The sequence below is a fragment of the Nomascus leucogenys genome, chromosome 1a (assembly GCF_006542625.1).
Source record: "Nomascus leucogenys isolate Asia chromosome 1a, Asia_NLE_v1, whole genome shotgun sequence".
NCBI lineage: Eukaryota > Metazoa > Chordata > Mammalia > Primates > Hylobatidae > Nomascus > Nomascus leucogenys.
The window spans coordinates 23,151,972-23,171,653 of NC_044381.1; the positions used below are offsets into that span (position 1 = coordinate 23,151,972).

A 19,682-nucleotide genomic window follows, 5' to 3' on the forward strand; every position below is an offset into this window, starting at 1 on the left:
CAGCTGACTGCAGTGAGCAGAGCCCTCCTCCTCATCTATGATCGAGTCTAAGTGAGAAACTAATGTTGGTTGTTTTTAAGCCATGGAGATTTGGGGGTTATTATCACTAACCTATCCTGACATGGAAATCCATGAATGTAGTTGGGTGTGGTGGCTCATGCCTGTAATCTCAGCACTTTGGGAGGTCGAGGTGGGTGGATCACCTGAGGTCAGGAGTTTGAGACCAGGCTAACATGGTGAAACTGCATCTCTACAAAAAATACAAAATTAGCCAGGTGTGATGGTGCATGCCTGTAATCCCAGCTATTTGGGAGGCTGAGGCAGGAGAATCGCTTGAACCTGGGAGGCGGAGGTTGCGGTGAGCCGAGATCGCACTACTGCCCTCCAGCCTGGGGGACAGAGTGAAACTCCTTTCTCAAAAAAAAAAAAAAAAAAATCCATGAATGTTGTGCTTCTCCATTAATTTAGATCTTATGAATTATAGTTAGGATTATAATTTTCTCTGTAAAGGACTATGATATGTTTCATTAGATTTATTTCCAGATAACTTGTAGTTTTTATTGCCATTGTTAATTATGTTTTTAAAAACTACATTGATACTTTGTTCTCATTTATCTCAGTTGACTTCTGTACTCTGATCTTGTATGCAACATGAGTAACTTTCTTATTTTACGTACCCTATCCCATAAATATCATGTAATCTGTGAATAATAACAGTTTTTAGTATCTCCTACTTCCATATTGCATTTTCTAGCAGTTCCAGTTCAATTTGCTTAGAAGTGATAATAGTGTACATCTTGTTTCTGATTTTGTATGAGATATATTTGCTGTAGATTTTACATAGATGCTTTTTGTCAGATTATGAAAGTTTCTTTCAGTGATGGTTATTTCCAGCTCCACATTTATAAACTACTCTTTGGGACAGATTCTGCTAATCATATTTTTCAGATTCCCTTACCATCTAGCTTCTTGTTTTAAGATACCTTTTCCTATCTTGAGGTAATGAGAATATTCTTTATTTCTCTAGAAACTTTATTGTTTTACCTTTGACATTTAGATTTATGATCCATCTGGAATTGATTTTCTTTTATGTATGATGATATGGTCTGGCTCTGTGTCCCCATCCAAATCTCGTCTTGTAGCTCCCATAATTCCCACATGCAATGGGAGGGATGCGGTGGGAGATGATTGAATCATGGGGGTGAGTCTTTCCCGTGCTGTTCTCATGATAGTGAGATCTGATGGGTCTTAGGAGGGTCTTAGGAGATCCGATGGTTTTAAAAACGAGAGTTTGCCTGTACAAGCTGTCTCTTTGCCTGCTGCCATCCACGTTAAAATGTGACTTGCTCCTTCTTGCCTTCTGCCATGATTGAAAGGCTTCCCTATCCACATGGAACTGTAGTTCTCCATTAAACCTCTTTCTTTTGTAAATTCCCTAGTCTTGGATATGTCTTTATCAGCATCATGAAAACGGACTAATAGATATGGTGTGAGGTACGGATTAAATATTGTTCTCCCATATTGGAATATGGTGATCTAACACCATTTACTGAAAAGACCATCATTTACTTACTCTATTGCAGTGACACCTCTGTTGTAAACCAGGTGACTATATACATATTTGTCTTTTGTGCATTTTCTATTTTGTTCAAGTGGTCTACTTATTTTTTGTTAGCATAGTATACTTTTAATCATTGTAGTTTTTATTTTATGTGTTTATTTTTTTGAGACAAGGTCTTGCTCTGTTGCCCAGGCTGGAGTGCAGTGGCATGATCTTGGCTCACTGCAACCTCTACCTCCCGGGCTCAAGCAGTTCTCCCACCTAAGCCTCTCAAGTAGCAGGGACTACAGGTGCATGCCACCACACCCAGCTAAATTTTTTTTTTTTGGTAGAGATGGGGTTTCACCATGTTGCCCAGGCTGGTCTCAAACTCCTGAGCTCAAGTGATCAGCCTGCCTTGCCCTCCCAAAGTGCTGGGATTACAGGGCTGAGCCACTGTGCCCAGCCTACTGTAGTTAGCCTCGAAATCTGACCAAAGTCTTCTAGCTGTTTTTCCTCTTCAAGATAGTTTGGCAAATCTTGGTCCTTTGCATTTCTTTAAATTATAGAAAGAATCAACTTTTTTTTTTCTTCTAGTGGTATCCACACATTTAAAAATTATTCATCCACTCATTCATTGATTGATTGAGATAGTATCTTCCTATGTTGCCTAGGCTGGCCTGGAACCACTATAGGCTCGAGCCACTGTGCCTGGCTCTAGGATCAGCTTTTTAGTGTTACCCAAGATATCTGATGGATTGTGCTTGGATTATATTGTCTATAGGTCAATTTGGGGAGAATTGACATCTTGTTAATATTTTCTAATCTGTGAATATGGTGTATCCTTTAAGTTTTCCTTAATTTCTCTTAGCGGTGTATTTTAGTTTTCTGTGTAGAGGTCTTACACATTTTTCCCTAGATTAATTCCCAGCTATTTGATGTGTTTTGATGTCATTGTAATAGGTGTTTTCAAATTTTGTTTTCTAATGGTTTATTACTATTATATAGGAAACCAATTGATTTGTGTATTCTGTTATCCTATTAATTTTTCCATAGATTGTTTTGGATTTTTTGTGTACCAATCATTATCTTTAAATAATGAAAATATTATTTCTTCCTTTCTAATCTTAATGCATTTTATTTTTCTTTGTCTTATTGCTCTGAATAAAATTTGCAGTACAAATTTGAATAGAATTGGTAATAGTGAACATCTTTACCTTGTTCCTGAACTCAGAGGAAAAGTGTTTGGTATTTTACCTTTAGATATAATGTTTGCTGTAAGTTTTTATAAAAATCTCTTATCAGATTAAGGAAGTTCTCTTTTCTTCCTTGTCTATTCAACATGAATAGTTTGTTCCCATCTATTTAGCATGAAGAGATGTTGAATTTGATCAAATGCCTTTTCTGTGTATATTGAGATGATCATATGATTGTTATTCTCTATTGTGTTAATGTGGCAGATTACACTGATTTTAAATATTAAACCAACTTTGCATCTTTGGAATAAATCCAATTTTTGTATGATGTATTATCCTTTTTATATATCACTGGATTTGACTTACGTATTTTTTTACTTTTTCTATCTATTATGATTTAAATATTATTATCTCATTTGCCTCTATATTCATGAGAAATATCTTTTATTTGCTTTTTCTTTCTGGGGATACCCTTGTTTGGTATCAAGGTTATTCTGGCCTGTTAACATCAAGGATGTGTTCCCCTGCCATCCCCTTACCCCACCTTTTTCTCTTCTCTGGAAGAAGTTATGAAGGAGAATTTACCAGTGAATTAATAAGGTCCTGGCATTTTTTCGTGTGGGGAGGTTTTTAAATAATACAGTCCATATTTGTGGTAATTTAAAATGAACCAGTTTTTTAAAGCAGAATTTATAATTGCAAGTTGTATCATTGTGGTCTGTCTTTAGAAGTAATTAAAAAAGCCACTTAAAATCATGTAATTATGATTTTGTACTAAGTTATGCCTCCATATGATGAGCTCTTGTGTCTCTGAGGTATTGTCCCATGGGATTTTTAGCTTTCTGGCCTGGCTCAGTTTTCCTTTGGTGGTAGTAAATGGGGTTATTAACATACCTAGTGTAGGATTCCTACTGTAGGTGGGATTCTACTAATAATTCATGTTTTGCTCCCAGCTGGTGGAATGTGTGTTCTCAAATATTTCGTAGACTCCTGATTTATTAAAATACTTATTTTTGTAGTAGTAGTCAGCTTTATTTAAAAAGGAGGTAAAATTAGCCAGATATGATGGCTCATACTTGTAATTCCAGCACTTTGGGAGTTTGAGGCAGGAGAATCGCTTGAGACCACGAGTTCACAAGCAGCCTGGGCAACATAGACCTCATTAATACAAAAAATACAAAAAAGAAAAAGGTAATAATTTCTTCTTGCCACTGAGCTTAAGGGAAAAAAAAAGAAAAAGGTAAAATTAAAGGAATAATGTATTCCGAGAGATAATAATTATATATAATATTTATGTAACATGTAGAAAATATTTTATATATAATTACTCTGCCAAACTAACCAGTTAAGGGCATAGCCCTTCACTAGACTGAATCGACTTCATATGCCACCTACAAGTTCCTGTGATCCCAGAGCCACCCTCACTTTTGACCTGTTGGATACAGATTTGGGGGTCTCCATGGACCCCCTCATGTTTAATCATTAGCTAGAACGAGTCAGAACTCAGGAAAGCCCTGTATTTATGGTTATAGTTTTATAGAAAAGGATACAAGTTAAAACCAGCCAAAGGGAGAGACATGTAGGGCAAGGCCTGAGAGGGTTCCAGATGCAAAGCTTCTGTTGTGTCAGGGTACTTTCCCAGTATAGCAATGTGTGATAATACACACAATGCACTGCCGATCACAGAAGCTCACCAGCTCATCTGAACTTTGGTGTCCAGGGTTTTATTGACCAGGTGTGATTGATTGATTGAATCATTGCCCATGTGACTCAATTTCTAACACTCCCACACCCTCCTCTCCCTCTCCAACCCTTCCCCTTGCCCAACTCCCCTAATCACCTGGCTGAAACCTGCAAGATGATTAGTCTTTCTAGTCTGATCAACCCCCATCCTGAGTTATCTCTTAGCATAAACAATCTAGGGGCCCACTCTGAGTTACTTACAGTGTAAGTTATCAGATGTGATTAGAGGGTCCCACCATGAATAACAAAGGCACTTCAGTTACTGGGGAAATCCCAAGGTTTAGTGCTTACCTCTCAGGAACATGGACAGAGGTCACCTAAATTCTTTATTACACAAGAATATAAAAGTTACACTAATACAATATGATAGCCATGTATAACATTATATAATGTTTCACAACATTCTTGTGAAACAATCTTACGCTGTTCCTAATAGACAAGTTCGTTAATAACCTTAGAGAGGTTTAGTTTACTAACTAAAACCAGTAATATGTCTGACATGAAAATATAGATCCGTTGGCTCCTTTATATCATAGACTCTCGGAGAGAATCACTGGGCTTTCACAAGTCTATATTAATAATGTGTAGTTTATAAATAATAGCCCATTTAGAATTGTCCCCATAATATATGCAAAGGAGGAATTTTATACTTTTTTAATGTGTGTTTCTCATATGTGTGTATGTATATGCACACAAAATCTTGATACTTCTTTTAGCAGAAATTCTCCTTAGTTGGTTGATATGAAATAAAGGATATTTTCCTAAATCACATTTATAACTGAAGATTTGGAAAACCTTGTCTGTATATGTTTGTATTTTTCAGTGATTAGGCACTGATATAAATGCTATAGGGGTAGGGGGAAGAAAGGATAGGAGATTTATTTTTGATTTGTTTGTGTGGATTAATGCTGCTGTAAATTTATATTCACTAACCTTAACTGGGTCCTTTACACTTTCTTCACATTTGTAGTTCATTTTACCAATCAATTTTCTTCTCCTCTTCACTCTGGGGCAAGCCTTTTCCTACCATTGTCACACTGCCGACTTGCCCTCTGCTCTCCAAATCTTAGAAGAAGACTTTGCCTTCTATTTTACAGAAATAATAGATACCATCAGAAGGGAATTCTTTCAGGCCCTTCCATAAAATTTATAACATTGATTTTATCAACACCAGTCTTCCTGTTTCCCTCCTGTTATAATGGCAGAGATGGCCTTCCTGTCCTATCTAAGGTATTTCCTCAGACCTTGTGCTGAATCCTAATCTCTCCCATATTCACAGGGTCACAGTCTAATAATTTTTTCCCTTTTCAGTTTCTTTTTCTCTAGTGGCTTTTTCCTGTTGCTATTTAAATGTGCTCAGAGCTCTTATTTGATTGAAATAATGAAAAATAACTGTTCCCCTCCCTTTTCATAACTAAAAGTTTCTAAAGAGTTGTCATTTACCGTATTCCTCACATCCTTTTTAATCTTCCACTGATTCCTCTACCCTGTACAGTCTGCTTTTGTCTCTACCACTTCATTGAAACTGCCTGAGCCAAGGTCAGGTGTGAACTCTATTGCTAAATGAACTGGATTCTTTTCAATTCTTATCTTGCATAATCTTTTTGCATCATTTGAAATGGTTGACTGCTATCTCCTAGGAAAATCTTAATTATTCTGACCCCACGTTTTCTTTTTATTTTTGTCTGTTGCCTACCATTCCCTTTTTCAGACATTTCTTCTCCTGCATTTAAATGCTGTTGTTTGCAAACAGTCTGTCCCAGGCCTTCTGTTATTTTCTTTCTACATGCAGTTACCATATACCTGTGAGGTAAGCCTGGACAACATCCATGCCTTTTCCCTCTTCACTCTTTTTACCCATGACCACCAAGCTCTGGCGCATGGTAGAGTTTCAGTAGATACTTGAATGAGTGACCTAGATAGGAGAATGAGTGCTTGACTATGAAACTGGGAGGGTGCTGGGCCTTGAAGCAGGAGAGAATTTTGATGAGCAGGAAGGAGGAGGAGAAAGGTTGAATTGCAGCTGATCACGTATGGAGTTAGCTTCTTATTCATAGTAGTGAGTTCCCTCTAGTGTTGTTTTCTGACCTTTGAATTTGTATGTTTTTCCATTTTTGTAATAAATACTGCCTGAATGAGACACATTCTAGTGAACCTTTGGATATTCTTTCAAATGAAACTTCCTGTGTAAGGTATAGTATGTATAGTATGTGTACCTGATAGAAAATAGGGTCATTCTTGGAGACAATTGTATGGTATAGGCAAGGATTTTTAGACTAAAGGTCAGAAGACTCCATTCTTATTCTTACTCTGCTGCTAATTACATCTGTGACCTCGGGCAAGTCCTTAAAACTCACTGTGCTTTTTTATGTTATATAATCTTTCAGTCTTCTTCAGTTCTGTTTTCAGTCCACTACAAATCTTTCTTTATGCAGGCTTCAAAATAAATTTTCTTCTTGACTTGGGGGGTAGTCACAAGATTGTTTATAATAATTCATTAAACCGTGCATTTATGTTTTGAATGATTTTCTGTATGTATTATTAAACAGTTAAGAAGATTTTAAAGACCCACAAAAGACTTGTTTCCTACATCCCTCCATATACCAAAAGAAAATTCCAGATGGATCAAAGACTTGAATGCAGAAAGCAAAATCATAAGTGTACTTGAAAGAAAACATAGATCAATATACCTGCCAGGAGACTCCCAGTTCGCCCCTAGCTTCAGTGATTGTCTAGTAGGACTCACAGGATTCAGCATATATTTGTACTCCCAGCTAAGATTTAGTATAGCAGGGTCACCAAAGGGAAAAGTCATGTGAGTGAAGTCTGGAGGAAACCAAGTGCAAGCTTCCAAGAATCTTCTGGTGGAGTCACACAGCACATGCTCGATTCCTCCAGAAGTGAGTTGTGACAGCACCTGTGAAGTGGTATCCACCGGAGATGGTCATCAGAGACTCATTGCCTCAGGTTTTTATTTGGGGCTGGTCATGTTGGTACCTTCTTCCTAAAATGTACCAAAATTCCTCCCTGAAGGGAAGCTGGTGTTCAGCATAAACATTATTTGCACAGACAGGCACAGTGAACCACTCTTAGCGGTTCTGGGAATGGTGGGAACCCTGCTGAAATCCAGGTTTCCAGATGTCAGCCACGGGCCAGCCTCAGCTAGAAAGCACGTCCTTCTTTCTTTTTTTTTGAGACAGAGTCTCGCTTTGTCACCCAAACTGGAGTGCAGTGGTGTGATGTCCGCTCACTGCAAGCTCCGCTGCCTGGGTTCATGCCGTTCTCCTGCCTCAGCCTCCTGAGTAGCTGGGACTACAGGCACCTACCACCATGCCCAGCTAATTTTTTGAAATTTTAGTAGAGACGGGGTTTCACCGTGTTCACCAGGATAGTCTCCATCTCCTGACCTCATGATCCGCCCTCATCAGCCTCCCAAAATGCTGGGATTACAGGCGTGAACCACCGTGCCCGGTTGAAAGCAAGTGTTCCTACAGGTAGCAGTCCTAGGTCTGTGTAAACTCTTCTCTGCACAATATAATATTTAAAAATATTTTGCAGTGAAAATGACTTTTCTAAGCATGCCTAGAAACTCAGAAGTCATATAGGGAAGGAATGGTAAGTTTATACTCAAAAGACTTAGGCCGGGTGCAGTGGCTCATATACTTGTAATCCCAGCACTTTGGGATGCCAAAGTATGAGGATCGCTTGAGGCCAGGAATTCAAGACCAGCCTCTGCGTTGAGGCCAGGAATTCAAGACTAGGAATTCAAGACCAGCCTCTGCGTTGAGGCCAGGAATTCAAGACTAGGAATTCAAGACCAGAGAGCTCTGTCTCTACAAAAAATAAATCAGCTGGGTGTGGTGGCGTAGGCCTGTAGTCCAAGCTACTTGGGAGGCTGAAGTAGGAGAATAGCCCAGGTAGTTGAGGCTGCAGTGAGCTGTGATAGCGCCACTGCAGTCTAGCCTGGGTGACAACAAGACCCTGTCTTATTTAAAAAAAAAAAAAAAAAAAAAAAGGAAAAGAAAAATGTAGCAGTTGGTTATATCTGTAGATGTTGACCTTTCTTCCTTTTTGTGAAACTTGAACAAGCTTATCTTTTATTTAAGCATAGATGGGTCTGTAAAGATGACCTAACAGTGTTAGATTGATTCACCTCAAAGAAGGTAGAAGGCTTTACTTAAACTTTTCCTCTGGTGTACCCAGCTTGTTTTAGCAGGACCCTCTCACGTGGTGGTGGGTGCTCTTTCTTCCCATTCCCATGTTCTCATAATTTTATTGTGTTTAGGATGTTACATTTGCCTGTCTCGTGAGGGAGAGAAGATGTTAGGTGCTATGCTGGGCATACATAGAAGCATCCAAATGACTGCATGAAAAGGAACAGGGACCGGATATTCCACACCCTCCTGCCGTCGCACCCCCCCACCTCCCCCCACCGTTTTCTTTAGCTTTGACAGAGATTCTCTAGGTCAGTTTATTATGAAGAGTTTAATTTTCTGCCTTTGTCCACAGAAGAATTCTTTTACAGTTTCTGTAGCTCAAATTTGTAGTTTCTATGGCCTAAGAGCTGTAAGGCACTAAGGAGCTGCTCCCTTACCTGTAACTTCTGCAAACACTGGGAGTTGAACTCAGCATTCCTGAGAACTTCTTTTACAGCAGCATTCAGCATTTATCAAATAGAATCACTGGCAGTCTCAGATTGAGCCTTTCTTTCCTCCCTCCCTTCTTTCTTTTTATTATTAATTTTTTAAACTAAACTTGAGACTTTATTTGGATTTTACCAGTTTTTCCATTAATGTCCTTTTTCCCCACCAGGATCCTGTGCAAGGGACCATTTAGTTGTGATGTTTTTCAGCTTTCTCTGGTCTGAGACAGTTTTTTAGTCTTTTCTTATTTTTCATGATCTTGAAAGTCCTGAGCAGTACTGGCCAGGTGTCTTATAGAATGTCCCCCAGTTTGGGTTTTTCTGTTGTTTTACTCATGATTAGATTTGGATTACGGGTTTTTGTTATGAATACCAGAGGGGTAAAATGCCTTTCTTCTCACATCATTTCAGGGACACGTGATATCTGCATGACATCATGAAGTTTACCTTCTTACTGGACTAAGATAGTATTTGGCAGTTTTCTTTACTGTGAAGTTAACATTTCTCTCTTTTTGTATTCTAAGGAAGCAGTCACTAAATCTAGTCTACCCTCAAGGGGGAGGGTGGGCAGGAATTAAGCTCCACCTCCTGTAGGGGGAAATAGCCACATATATTATTTTGAATTCTTCCTATAAGAAAAATTTGCCTCTTCCCCCCTAATTTCTTTCATCATTCAATAATTATTTCCATCAGTATGGACTCATGTAGATTTACATTTTGGCTTATAATCCAATGCTGTTATTTATTTTGTTCCTTCTATTGTCATGGCTTGGGCCATTAGTTTTTTCAGATTGGTCCCTATATCCCTTTGACTTGTTCCATGTTCCATTTCTTTATTTTTGAGACAGGGTCTTACTGTGTCACCCAGGCTGGAGTGCAGTGGCACCATCATGGCTCACTGTAGCCTCACCCTCCCAGGCCCAAGCAATTCTCCTACCTCAGCCTCTGGAGTAACTGGGACTGTAGGCACTCGCCACCAAGGCTGGCTAATTTTTTCTTTTTTTTTGTAGAGGTGGGGGTGTCTCTGTGTTGATCAGGCTGGTCTTGAACCCCTGGCCTCAAGCAATCCTCCTTCCTTGGCCTCTGAAAGTGTTGGGATTATAGGCGTGAGCCACTGTGCCCGACCCCATGTTCCATTTCCTTTTAGGCACTACAAGACGCTTCAGGCTCATCTTGTTTTTGGCCTGCCCCAATCCCTAGACTCAGACCTTTTTCCCAGGAGCTTGGTTCCTTTTACTGGAGAATGGTATTGAAAAACAAGATCAATTCTGGGTGTTAGGTATGCTTGTTGCTACTAGGATGTCATTGCTTCTGCCCCTCTCAGGACTGATTGATTGATCTGTTGATCTGTCTGTCTATCCATGTATCTATCTACATCTCTGTCATTGATCCATCTATTGAGCAATCTATATCTATCTAATCTATCTTCCTTTAGAAAATTATTGTGGAAAATTTCTGGCAAACACAATAGTAATTCTCAGTATCTGTTATGAAGCTTGAATAATTATCAGTTAGTGGCAATCTTGGTTTTACTTATATAACCCCTCCCCAGTGTCTCCTCATTATTTAAAGAAAATTCTACTAGCTGTTATTTCACCTGCAAATGTTTCCATCTTTATGTGTAAAAAAAGACTCCTTTAAATATATATTTTAAATTGAAGTATAGTAGATACAGTAGAAGGTATGAAAGTGTAGAGTTTGATGAATTTTTATAAATGTATTTATCTCTATAATCATACAGATTGAAATATAGAACATTTTTAGCTCTTTAGAAAACTCCGTAATTCCCATTGACAATTTTTGTAGGGACCTTTAAAAAACAAACCAAACCACAATACCATTATAGTACCTAAAACAATTTTAACAGTAATTCCTTAAAATCAAATATCTAGTTGTTTGCTTAGGCTCCCCTTTCATCCCCATCTTCCCGCTTGCCACTGCAGTGTACTGGTTGAAGAAGTTGCCTTGTCTCAAGTTTATCACAGTCTGGGTTTTGCTGAGAGTATCCCCATGGTGTTACTTAACATATGTCTCTCATAGTGGCTTTCTTGGGGAAACTTGGCTGTTTCTTTTGAACTAGGTAACCCTAACACAGTAATGGGCAGTGATCCTGTCTTTGGAGAAACTTCATCAGTAAGATGATTTCACCAGTGATAGATATATTGTCCCTAATAACTGATGGTATCTGATTAAAGTTTTGCTGCCTCGCTCTACTAACTGGTTCCAGAAGATGCCTTCAGAAATATTGTATCCTTTCCAGTATCCAGTTAAAACTGAATAACGTTGCATGTGGGAGAGAATTTTTTTGTTCTTGGTTTTGTTTTCTTCCATTCTAAAGGGTAGACCAGGATAGAACAATTAACCTTTTTGGTGGTGTTTTGTTGCTGTGTCAAAATATCTGTACAGGGCTATGTATGGTTAAAGTCCTGACTGAAGGATTGCAGTACAGGAAAAAGGAATAGGCTATAAAAATAATTGGTCTTAGTTGTGTTTGGCTTGCTAAGTTCTCTTTTTTTTTTCTTTTTATGTTATAGATCAGCTTGAACGGGTCTTTTTACGACTTGGCCATGCTGAAACAGATGAACAATTACAGAATATTATATCTAAATTCCTTCCTCCTGTTTTGCTCAAACTGTCTAGCACCCAAGAAGGAGTACGTAAAAAGGTAAGCATGTTGGGACAGCTGGGGGAATTAAATGATGAATAAGTGAATATACATTATCAAGTGAGTTTTCTGTTCCCATTATTGAATTCTAGGTTTGTGATCTTAATTATGGCCTTTCAAAATGGAGAGTAAGTCTAGAACCAGCCTTTATGATTTAAAAGTAGCTTTTGTATCCTTAGCACAGCTGCATTTAGCACCAACTGTCAACTTGGCATCAGTGTCAGATAATATAATTGAGATAATTATCCTGGAATGTATGGAGACATCTCAAATCCATGCCATTGATTCCAATATGAAAGGCATGTGGTAATGGGGCAAACATATTCTTTAGTTAATTGTTGACAATGATTATAACCTTAACTAAAAGTAAGCAAAATAAAAATTTAAGCAAAATATTGTATAGCTCCTGTTTCAGGATTCTGCAAAGTACTCTTACAAAAAGTTGGATAACTGTCACATCAGATTTTGATTTTCTTTCTTTTTTTTTGAGATAGGATATCACTCTGTCACCCAGGCTGGAGTGCAGTGGCACAATCACAGCTCACAGCAGCCTTGATCTTCTGGGCTTAGGCCCTCCTACCTCACCCTCCCAAGTAGCTGGGACTACAGGTGCAGACCACCATGCCTGGCTAATGTTTAAATTTTTTGTAGAGACAGGGTTTCACTTTGTTGATCAGGCTGGTCTCGAACTCCTGAGCTCAAGCAGTCCACCTGCCTTGGCCTCCCAAAGTGCTGGGATTACAAGCATGATTCACTGTGCCTGGCCAGTATTTTCATTTTTTAACGAAACTGTTCTACATGGAACATTTTCCCCTTGATTTGTAGAATATTTCATTAGTCTTCCAGTATATTTATAATAGGTCATCCAGTCTTTGAGCTATGGTCAGGTTTTATTCCTTGGGCCACTGTAATTGGCAGTGACTTCCTGGAGGTCTGTCCTGAGAGGGATTCCAAGGTCTGATTTGGGTTCAGTGCAGAAAGAGTATCTTTAGGAATGTCTTTTATGTTTATGTCTCTTTACAGGAGGGAATGGGCATTCTTGTCATATATTTGGCATGTCTGCAGTTAATCCTTCTTTGCTGAGATAGATGTGCATTTGATTATGTCACTCTTCTATTTAAAACCCTTCTGTGGCCTTCTCTTACCATTAGGATAGCAAGGTCTAAAAGGCCCTTCATGAGTTGATTTCTGTTTACTTTCTTAGCCTTATCAGTTCTGTTATTTAGCAAATATTTACTGAGTGCCTTCTATATGCCAGGTCTTGGGAATATGGTGATGAATGATGACAACATCTAGTTGGGGAAATCAGTATAAAACAGTCAGGCAAATAGTACATAGTTATAATTTGTGATGCATGCCAAGATGGAAAAGGAAAGGATTTTATGAAAGAATATATTTGGGACATAATTTAGGCTAAGTGTGGGTTATAAGGGGAGGCCTCTGTGGCGTGCAGGCAGTAGCCAGGCCAAGAGATGGGGGAGGCCATTAAAGATAGGCCCTATGCAGGTGTTCTGAGCTGGGACAGAGTGTGATGCCTTCAGGAAATTGGAGAAGGCCACAGTGATGTCCCCAGTGCATGAGAGGAAGCCTGATAGGAGGAAAGAGGTATTCCAGGGGCACTGATTGAAAGGGTATTGATGGTAGTGCCACCATCACTCTAGCTGTTGGCTGGAGAAAGACTTGGAGTAGAGGCCAAGAGTGGAGACCTGGAGAGCAAACAGGGAACTTTTGCGTTAGTCCAGGCTTAGTATCGTCAGTAGTTTTTAACTCATTTACTTATCTTAGATTTTTTTTTTGTTTCTTTGTATTTTATCTTTTTATAGAAAGTCATTCATCTCTGTCCATCTACTTTAAACGTTCCGTTGTGTGTCATTCACTTCTGTCATACTATTATTCTTTTTTAAAAAAATAAATTTTATTATGTATATTTGAGGTTTACAACATGATGTTATGGAATACATATAGATTTTAAATGTTTACTGAAGCAGATGAGCGTATCTCACATAATTTTATACTATTCTTAATATTCTGTTATCATTATTTCAAATGGGAAATTCTATTCTTGTTTCTGATTTTATTACTACCAAAGTTTTAACCTTTTAATGGGCCATTTTAAAAGGAAACTCAGCTTTTAGATTAATGTTCCCTTTTTAACTGTATTTTTTTCTATTTTTATTCAAATTATTTCTTTTTTTAGATATGTTTTTCTTGTGTAAAGTTTTAATTTATATAATAACCTGGCAGTGGTTCTTATGTGTCAAGGAAAGTGCTAAGGACTCACGAGATTATGTGAGGTAGGCATCCCCATTTTACAGATGAAACTGAGGCTTGGAATGATGAATGAACTTGTTTAAGGTCAGATAACAAATGGTTGGGCCAGGATTTGAACCCAGGGCTTTTGAACTTCAAAATATAAGCTTGGCCATCAAGTTAAATGCTTTATTCTTTAATTATAATATGTTAAAAAAAAAAAGAACCCAAAATGACCTCAGTTTATGAATTTCTCTTTGATGACTATTTTAGTTATATATAATAGTTATATTGATGTGCAGTTTAGTCATTTTATCTTTGACTTATTTATAAGAGTGTTGTTTTTAGTTTCAAAATATTTGATATAAAATTTGCCTGGTTTTATTGCATTCTGGCCAGAGACCATAGTGTGCAAATGTTACAGTCCTTCAAAGTGTATTCTAATGTTTGTAAGAAAAGCCTTTCAGAAGATAAAAAGAATACTTCCTGTTTGTGGAATATGGAGCTCAGCATGCGCTAAGGCCATTCATTAGTAACATTGTGCATTCATGTCTTGAACCTGTCTTCCAGTCCTGTTATAAGTTGGTAGTACTGAAGTATAATGTCCTACTGCTGTTACAGTTTTTATGATTTTTCTTTCAGTTTTAATAATCTTGGCTTGCTGCATTTTGATGTACAAGTTTAACATCTTGTCTTTATTAATAATTATAGTATTTTATATATATTTTTTATCTTTTTAATTCCATTTAAGGTTTTTTTCTCCAAAACCTGTTTTATCCAAAATTAGTATTGTTAACCATTGTTTTCCTTATGTCTGCTTGATAAAGTATTTGCCCCAGCCTGCAATTTTAATCTTATTTACTTTGGCTGTATCTCTTAGTACAATGGAAATGTCACATATTTTTGAGGTTTGAGTTGAGGGCATTTACATCAGTTATTGTGATTATTAACCTATTTTTAAATTTTTAAGAAAAATTTTTACTGATACATAATTATACCATATTTATGGGGATACATGTGATATTTTGATACATGTATGTAATATGTAATCAAATAATTTAGTACTTAGGATACGCATCACCTAATTATTTATTGTTCCTTTGGGCTGGGAACATTTTAGATCTTCTAGCTATTTTGAAATATATGTGATTATTAACCTGTTTTATCACTTGGTCTATTTGTCCTTTCCCTCGCTCCCTTTCTTTCCTTCTCTTTCCTTCTCTCACTTTCATGTTATCAAACTGTCAACACCGGTGTCTTCGAGGGGCTGTGAAAGGACAAGGGAAGAGGGATGCTTAAGATTTTCCACTTGATTTATTATAATAAACGTATCTTTCTATTATAACTTTAAAAAGCAATAAAACAGAATAAAGTAATAAGGATAAATGTAATCATTTTGAATTTAATATATTTAATATATTTAATTTATACTAATAAAATAGCATTTTTATTTGTGCATGTCAAATTGGTTAAGTTGGAAAACTTTTGGAATAGGGGAAATGGAATCAAACAGCTAAAATAGCCTGTTATATATTAAGCATTGTGCTAAACTCTTTGACTTTTCATTTAATCTTTACAGTAGCCTTTGAAATGTTATCTGAATTCCACAAGTGATTTTTAAATCTTTCTTGGTTTATGGAGGATTCCAGACAAGATATAACCATATTTAGGAAATTTGCTAATATTTAACGTGAAAATAATGCTAGTAGAAAATTAAGTAATTAATCCACTTAAAATTCAAAATAGGCCAAGTGCAGTAGCTCATGCCTGTAATCCCAGCACTCTGGGAGGCTGAGCTTGGAAGATCTTTTGAGACCAGCCTAGGCAACATAGCAAGATCTCATTTCTACCAAAAAGAAAGAAAAAAACCATGCATGGTAGCATGTGCTTGTAGTCAGTCCCAGCTACTGCAGTGGCTAAGATAGGAAGATTGCTTGAGACTAGGAGTTCGAGGCTGCAGTTGGCTATGATAATGCCACTGAACTCCACCCTGACTGACAAGAGTGAGACCCTGTCTTGGAAAAAAAAAATCAAAATAAATTTATTATTAAAAAAAAGCATGCAGTTGTGGGCAAGATTCTCTGTCTCCATCGATAATAATTTTCTATAGAGTCTCTCTAGGAATCAGCCTAGATTAGAACGTCAGAAGAGGGCTCTTTCCTTTAGACTAGTTGTCCTGTTTTCTCTTGTCGCCTAGTGGTGTCACAGATCCAGGACAGGTAGGAAGTTCAGATGAAGTATGGATGACAATGCAAGTTTCCAGCTTCTTAGAAGGTATCATGTCTCACTGACAAACACTTTTGCTGATGTGAGTTCAAATATCAGTGTTTGAAAAGGTTAAAAAAAATGGGCTCTGGAGTCATATTTTGACTTTGCTATTTGCTGGCCCAGTATCCTTGGACAAGTTACTTTACTTGGGGCCTCTGCTTCCTCATCTATAAAATGGGAATGACACCACCTCACTGGTTGTCATGAGAATCATATTAGATAAGGAGTGCCTGGGGGAAGAGTGCATAGAAACTGTGTGATAAATATTAGCTATTTTATTATTACTATTTTATCATTCATTCAAGAAACATTGATTACAGAGTTGTTTTTATTCTTAAACATAATTCACCTATTTCATTATTGCTCTAGATCTCTTGGAATTTTTTGCTGTCAGTGTCAAACATCTCTACAGCTTTCCTTGTGCATGCTTTGAGGCTAGAGCACAAATTTCAGAAATGAGGGAGAATAGTGTAAACCTGGCCCTGCAGAATAATTATCTTAAACTCTTGAGTCTTTCTTAGGCAAGGCCTTCTAAAAATCTTCTCAATGCTCGATTTCTTTTCCGTTGGCAGATAATCTTTTTATTGTAGTATAATTGAGGCCATTTGACATGAGCCTCTGTACATCCCTTTCTATCCACGCAAACTGTTGACTTGTCAATTCCTATTTTGCTCTCTTTTCCCACTTAAAGGAGAGGAAGCTTGTTATTTCTTACAAATTATTTGATAGTATCAGATGATATTCAGAATACAATAAAAATGCCTCACACTATTCACAATAGCAAAGACTTGGAACTAACCCAAATGTCCATCAATGAAAGACTGGATTAAGAAAATGTGGCGCATATGCACCATGGAATACTATGCAGCCATAAAAAAGGATGAGTTCATGTCCTTTGCAGGGACATGGATGAAACTGGAAACCATCATTCTCAGCAAACTATCACAAGGACAGAAAACCAAACACCACATCTTCTCACTCATAGGTGGGAGTTGAACAACGAGAACATGTGGACACAGGGCAGGGAACATCACACACTGGGGCCTGTCGGGGGGTAGGGGCCTGGGGGAGGGATACCATTAGGAGAAATACCTAATGTAAATGACGAATTGTTGGGTGCAGCAAACCAACATGGCACACGTATACCTATGTAAAAACCTGCACGTTGTGCACATGTACCCTAAAACTTAAAGTATAATAAAAACAAACAAAAAACAACTCCCAGACAAAAATAAAAATGCCCCAGCATTTTGCCAGAATCCTTTTGTAATCCAGACCCTGCTTTTATGAACTCTTATCGTTCTGGGCTTCAGTCAGATGCAGTGTGCCCCGTACCTTCTTATAACTGATACTCTGCTTGGAACTCATTAAATCTTTAGGACTCAGTGTTGCTGTCGCTTCCTCCTTGAAGTCTTTCTTGATGTAGCAGATACTTTTGTCTTCTGGAAACCTACTGTATCTTGTATTTCTCTCTTTTCATAGTATTCATGGTGTGTTGCAATAATCCGTTCTTCTTGGGGAACATGCTTCAGTCTAGGCCCAACTTGGATTTCAACTTTGTTTAACTAAAGGACATTGTAAAAATAAATTCACTTGGCCAGGTGCGGTGGCTCATACCTGTAATCCCAGCACTTTGGGAGGCCGAGGTGGGCGGATTGCTTGAAATCAGAAGTTTGAGACCAGCCTGGACAACATGATGAAACTCCGTCTTTACTAGAATACAAAAATTAGCCAGGCATGATGGCAGGTACCTGTAATCCCAGCTACTCGGGAGGCTGAGGCAGGAGAATTGCTTGAACTCAGAATGCGGAGGTTGCAGTGAGCTGAGATCGCACCACTACATTCTAGCCTGGGCAACAGAGCGAGACTCCGTGTCAAAAAAAAAAAAAACCAGGCGCAGTGGCTTACGCCTGTAATCCCAGCACTTTGGGAGGCAGAGGCGGACAGATCATGAAGTCAGGAGTTCGAGACCAGCCTGGCCAACATGGTGGAAAAATACAAAAATTAGCCGGGGATGCTGGCACGCGCCTGTAGTCCCAGCTATTTGGGTGGCTGAGGCAGAAGGATTGCTTGAATTGGGGAGGCGGAGGTTGCAGTGAGCCAAGATTGTGCCACTGCACTCCAGCCTGCACGACAGAGCAAGACTCCGTCTTGGGAAAGAAAAAAAGAAATTCACTAGTGCATAGATTTTTGGGAGACAGTATTTTTGAACAAGACTCATATAGTGTTTACTCCCTTTCTGGGATGTAAAATTTACACCCTTTAAAAGAACAAAGTAGCTACTATTCACTAACATAGATAACATCTGAGAAATGAATTTTAAGGTGAGTGGTATTTAAGATATGATCAATAACTTCAGTTCCCATCTCTCTGTATTTTAGGTAATGGAACTGCTGGTCCATCTGAATAAACGTATAAAAAGCCGCCCCAAAATACAACTTCCAGTAGAGACACTGTTGGTTCAGTACCAGGACCCTGCTGCAGTTTCCTTTGTCACAGTGAGTGTTGTATTATCTGACTTATAGTAAATTTTCTTTCCTAACATTTATCAGATGTCATCAACATATTGGCAAGCTTAGAATTTCACCTTAGACCACTTCTAAATGAAACATGAGTTTTTTTTTTTTTTTTTTTTTTTTTTTTTTTTTTTAAATGACACACTGTTTTTCCACTGAGTAGCAATCCAGAGGAAATGCTACTTTACAGTAGCAGGGTGATGAATGGCTGTTTACATTGGGCAAAGGAATGTTGGTGAAATGATTTGTCAGGTATGTTGTTATATAAAAGAATGATTTGATTTTTGGTAAGAGACTATATGAGATGGGTCTGAATAGAGGGAAATGTTATATGGCTTGGGCACGAATAAAGCATAATGGAAGAAAAAAATGAGTAAAATGGCAAGAAGATACATGAAAGTGAATTAAAAAAATCTTTTGTGTTTTTGATGTATATATTCAGAAAGATATCTTTTTTATAAAGTGGAGTAAATCTGAGTCTGGTAAGAAACACTCCTTTTAAAGTGTTGTCTTCATAAAAATTAAATGTAAAAAATGTTGATGCTGTGTGATGGCAGGTGATTTTTTTTTCTGGTCCTTGTAGTTGCTAGCATTGAGGCAGAATCGATTGAATCTTATCTAACATCTGGAGTCACAAACCTTTTGGAGCTTGTTACTGGTCCAGACGTCATTTTGTCTGTGCCTGTTCTGGATATTTGGCTCAATTACACATTTCCTTTCTTTAAGCAAATAGGAACACTGTGTGCCAATAAAAATGCCAAATACAATTTATTTAAAGAAGTAATCTTATGAAGCCCATTTACTTTAGTAAAGAATTCTTCAGAGGCCAGGCATGTTGGCTTATGCCTCTAATCCCAGCACT

The 19,682-nt window shown here is 37.9% G+C and overlaps 1 protein-coding gene across 4 annotated transcripts in view; it reads left to right on the forward strand.

The window, feature by feature from the left end:
* Positions 1-19,682, forward strand: part of ECPAS (Ecm29 proteasome adaptor and scaffold) — a 126,479-nt gene that overhangs the window by 23,261 nt on the left and 83,536 nt on the right. For all 4 annotated transcript variants that reach the window (XM_030822293.1, XM_030822332.1, XM_030822234.1 and 1 more), the window contains 2 exons: positions 11,656-11,786; positions 18,686-18,802. In XM_030822293.1, the coding sequence (XP_030678153.1) occupies positions 11,656-11,786; positions 18,686-18,802 (248 nt within the window). The remainder of the gene's footprint in view (positions 1-11,655; positions 11,787-18,685; positions 18,803-19,682) is intronic.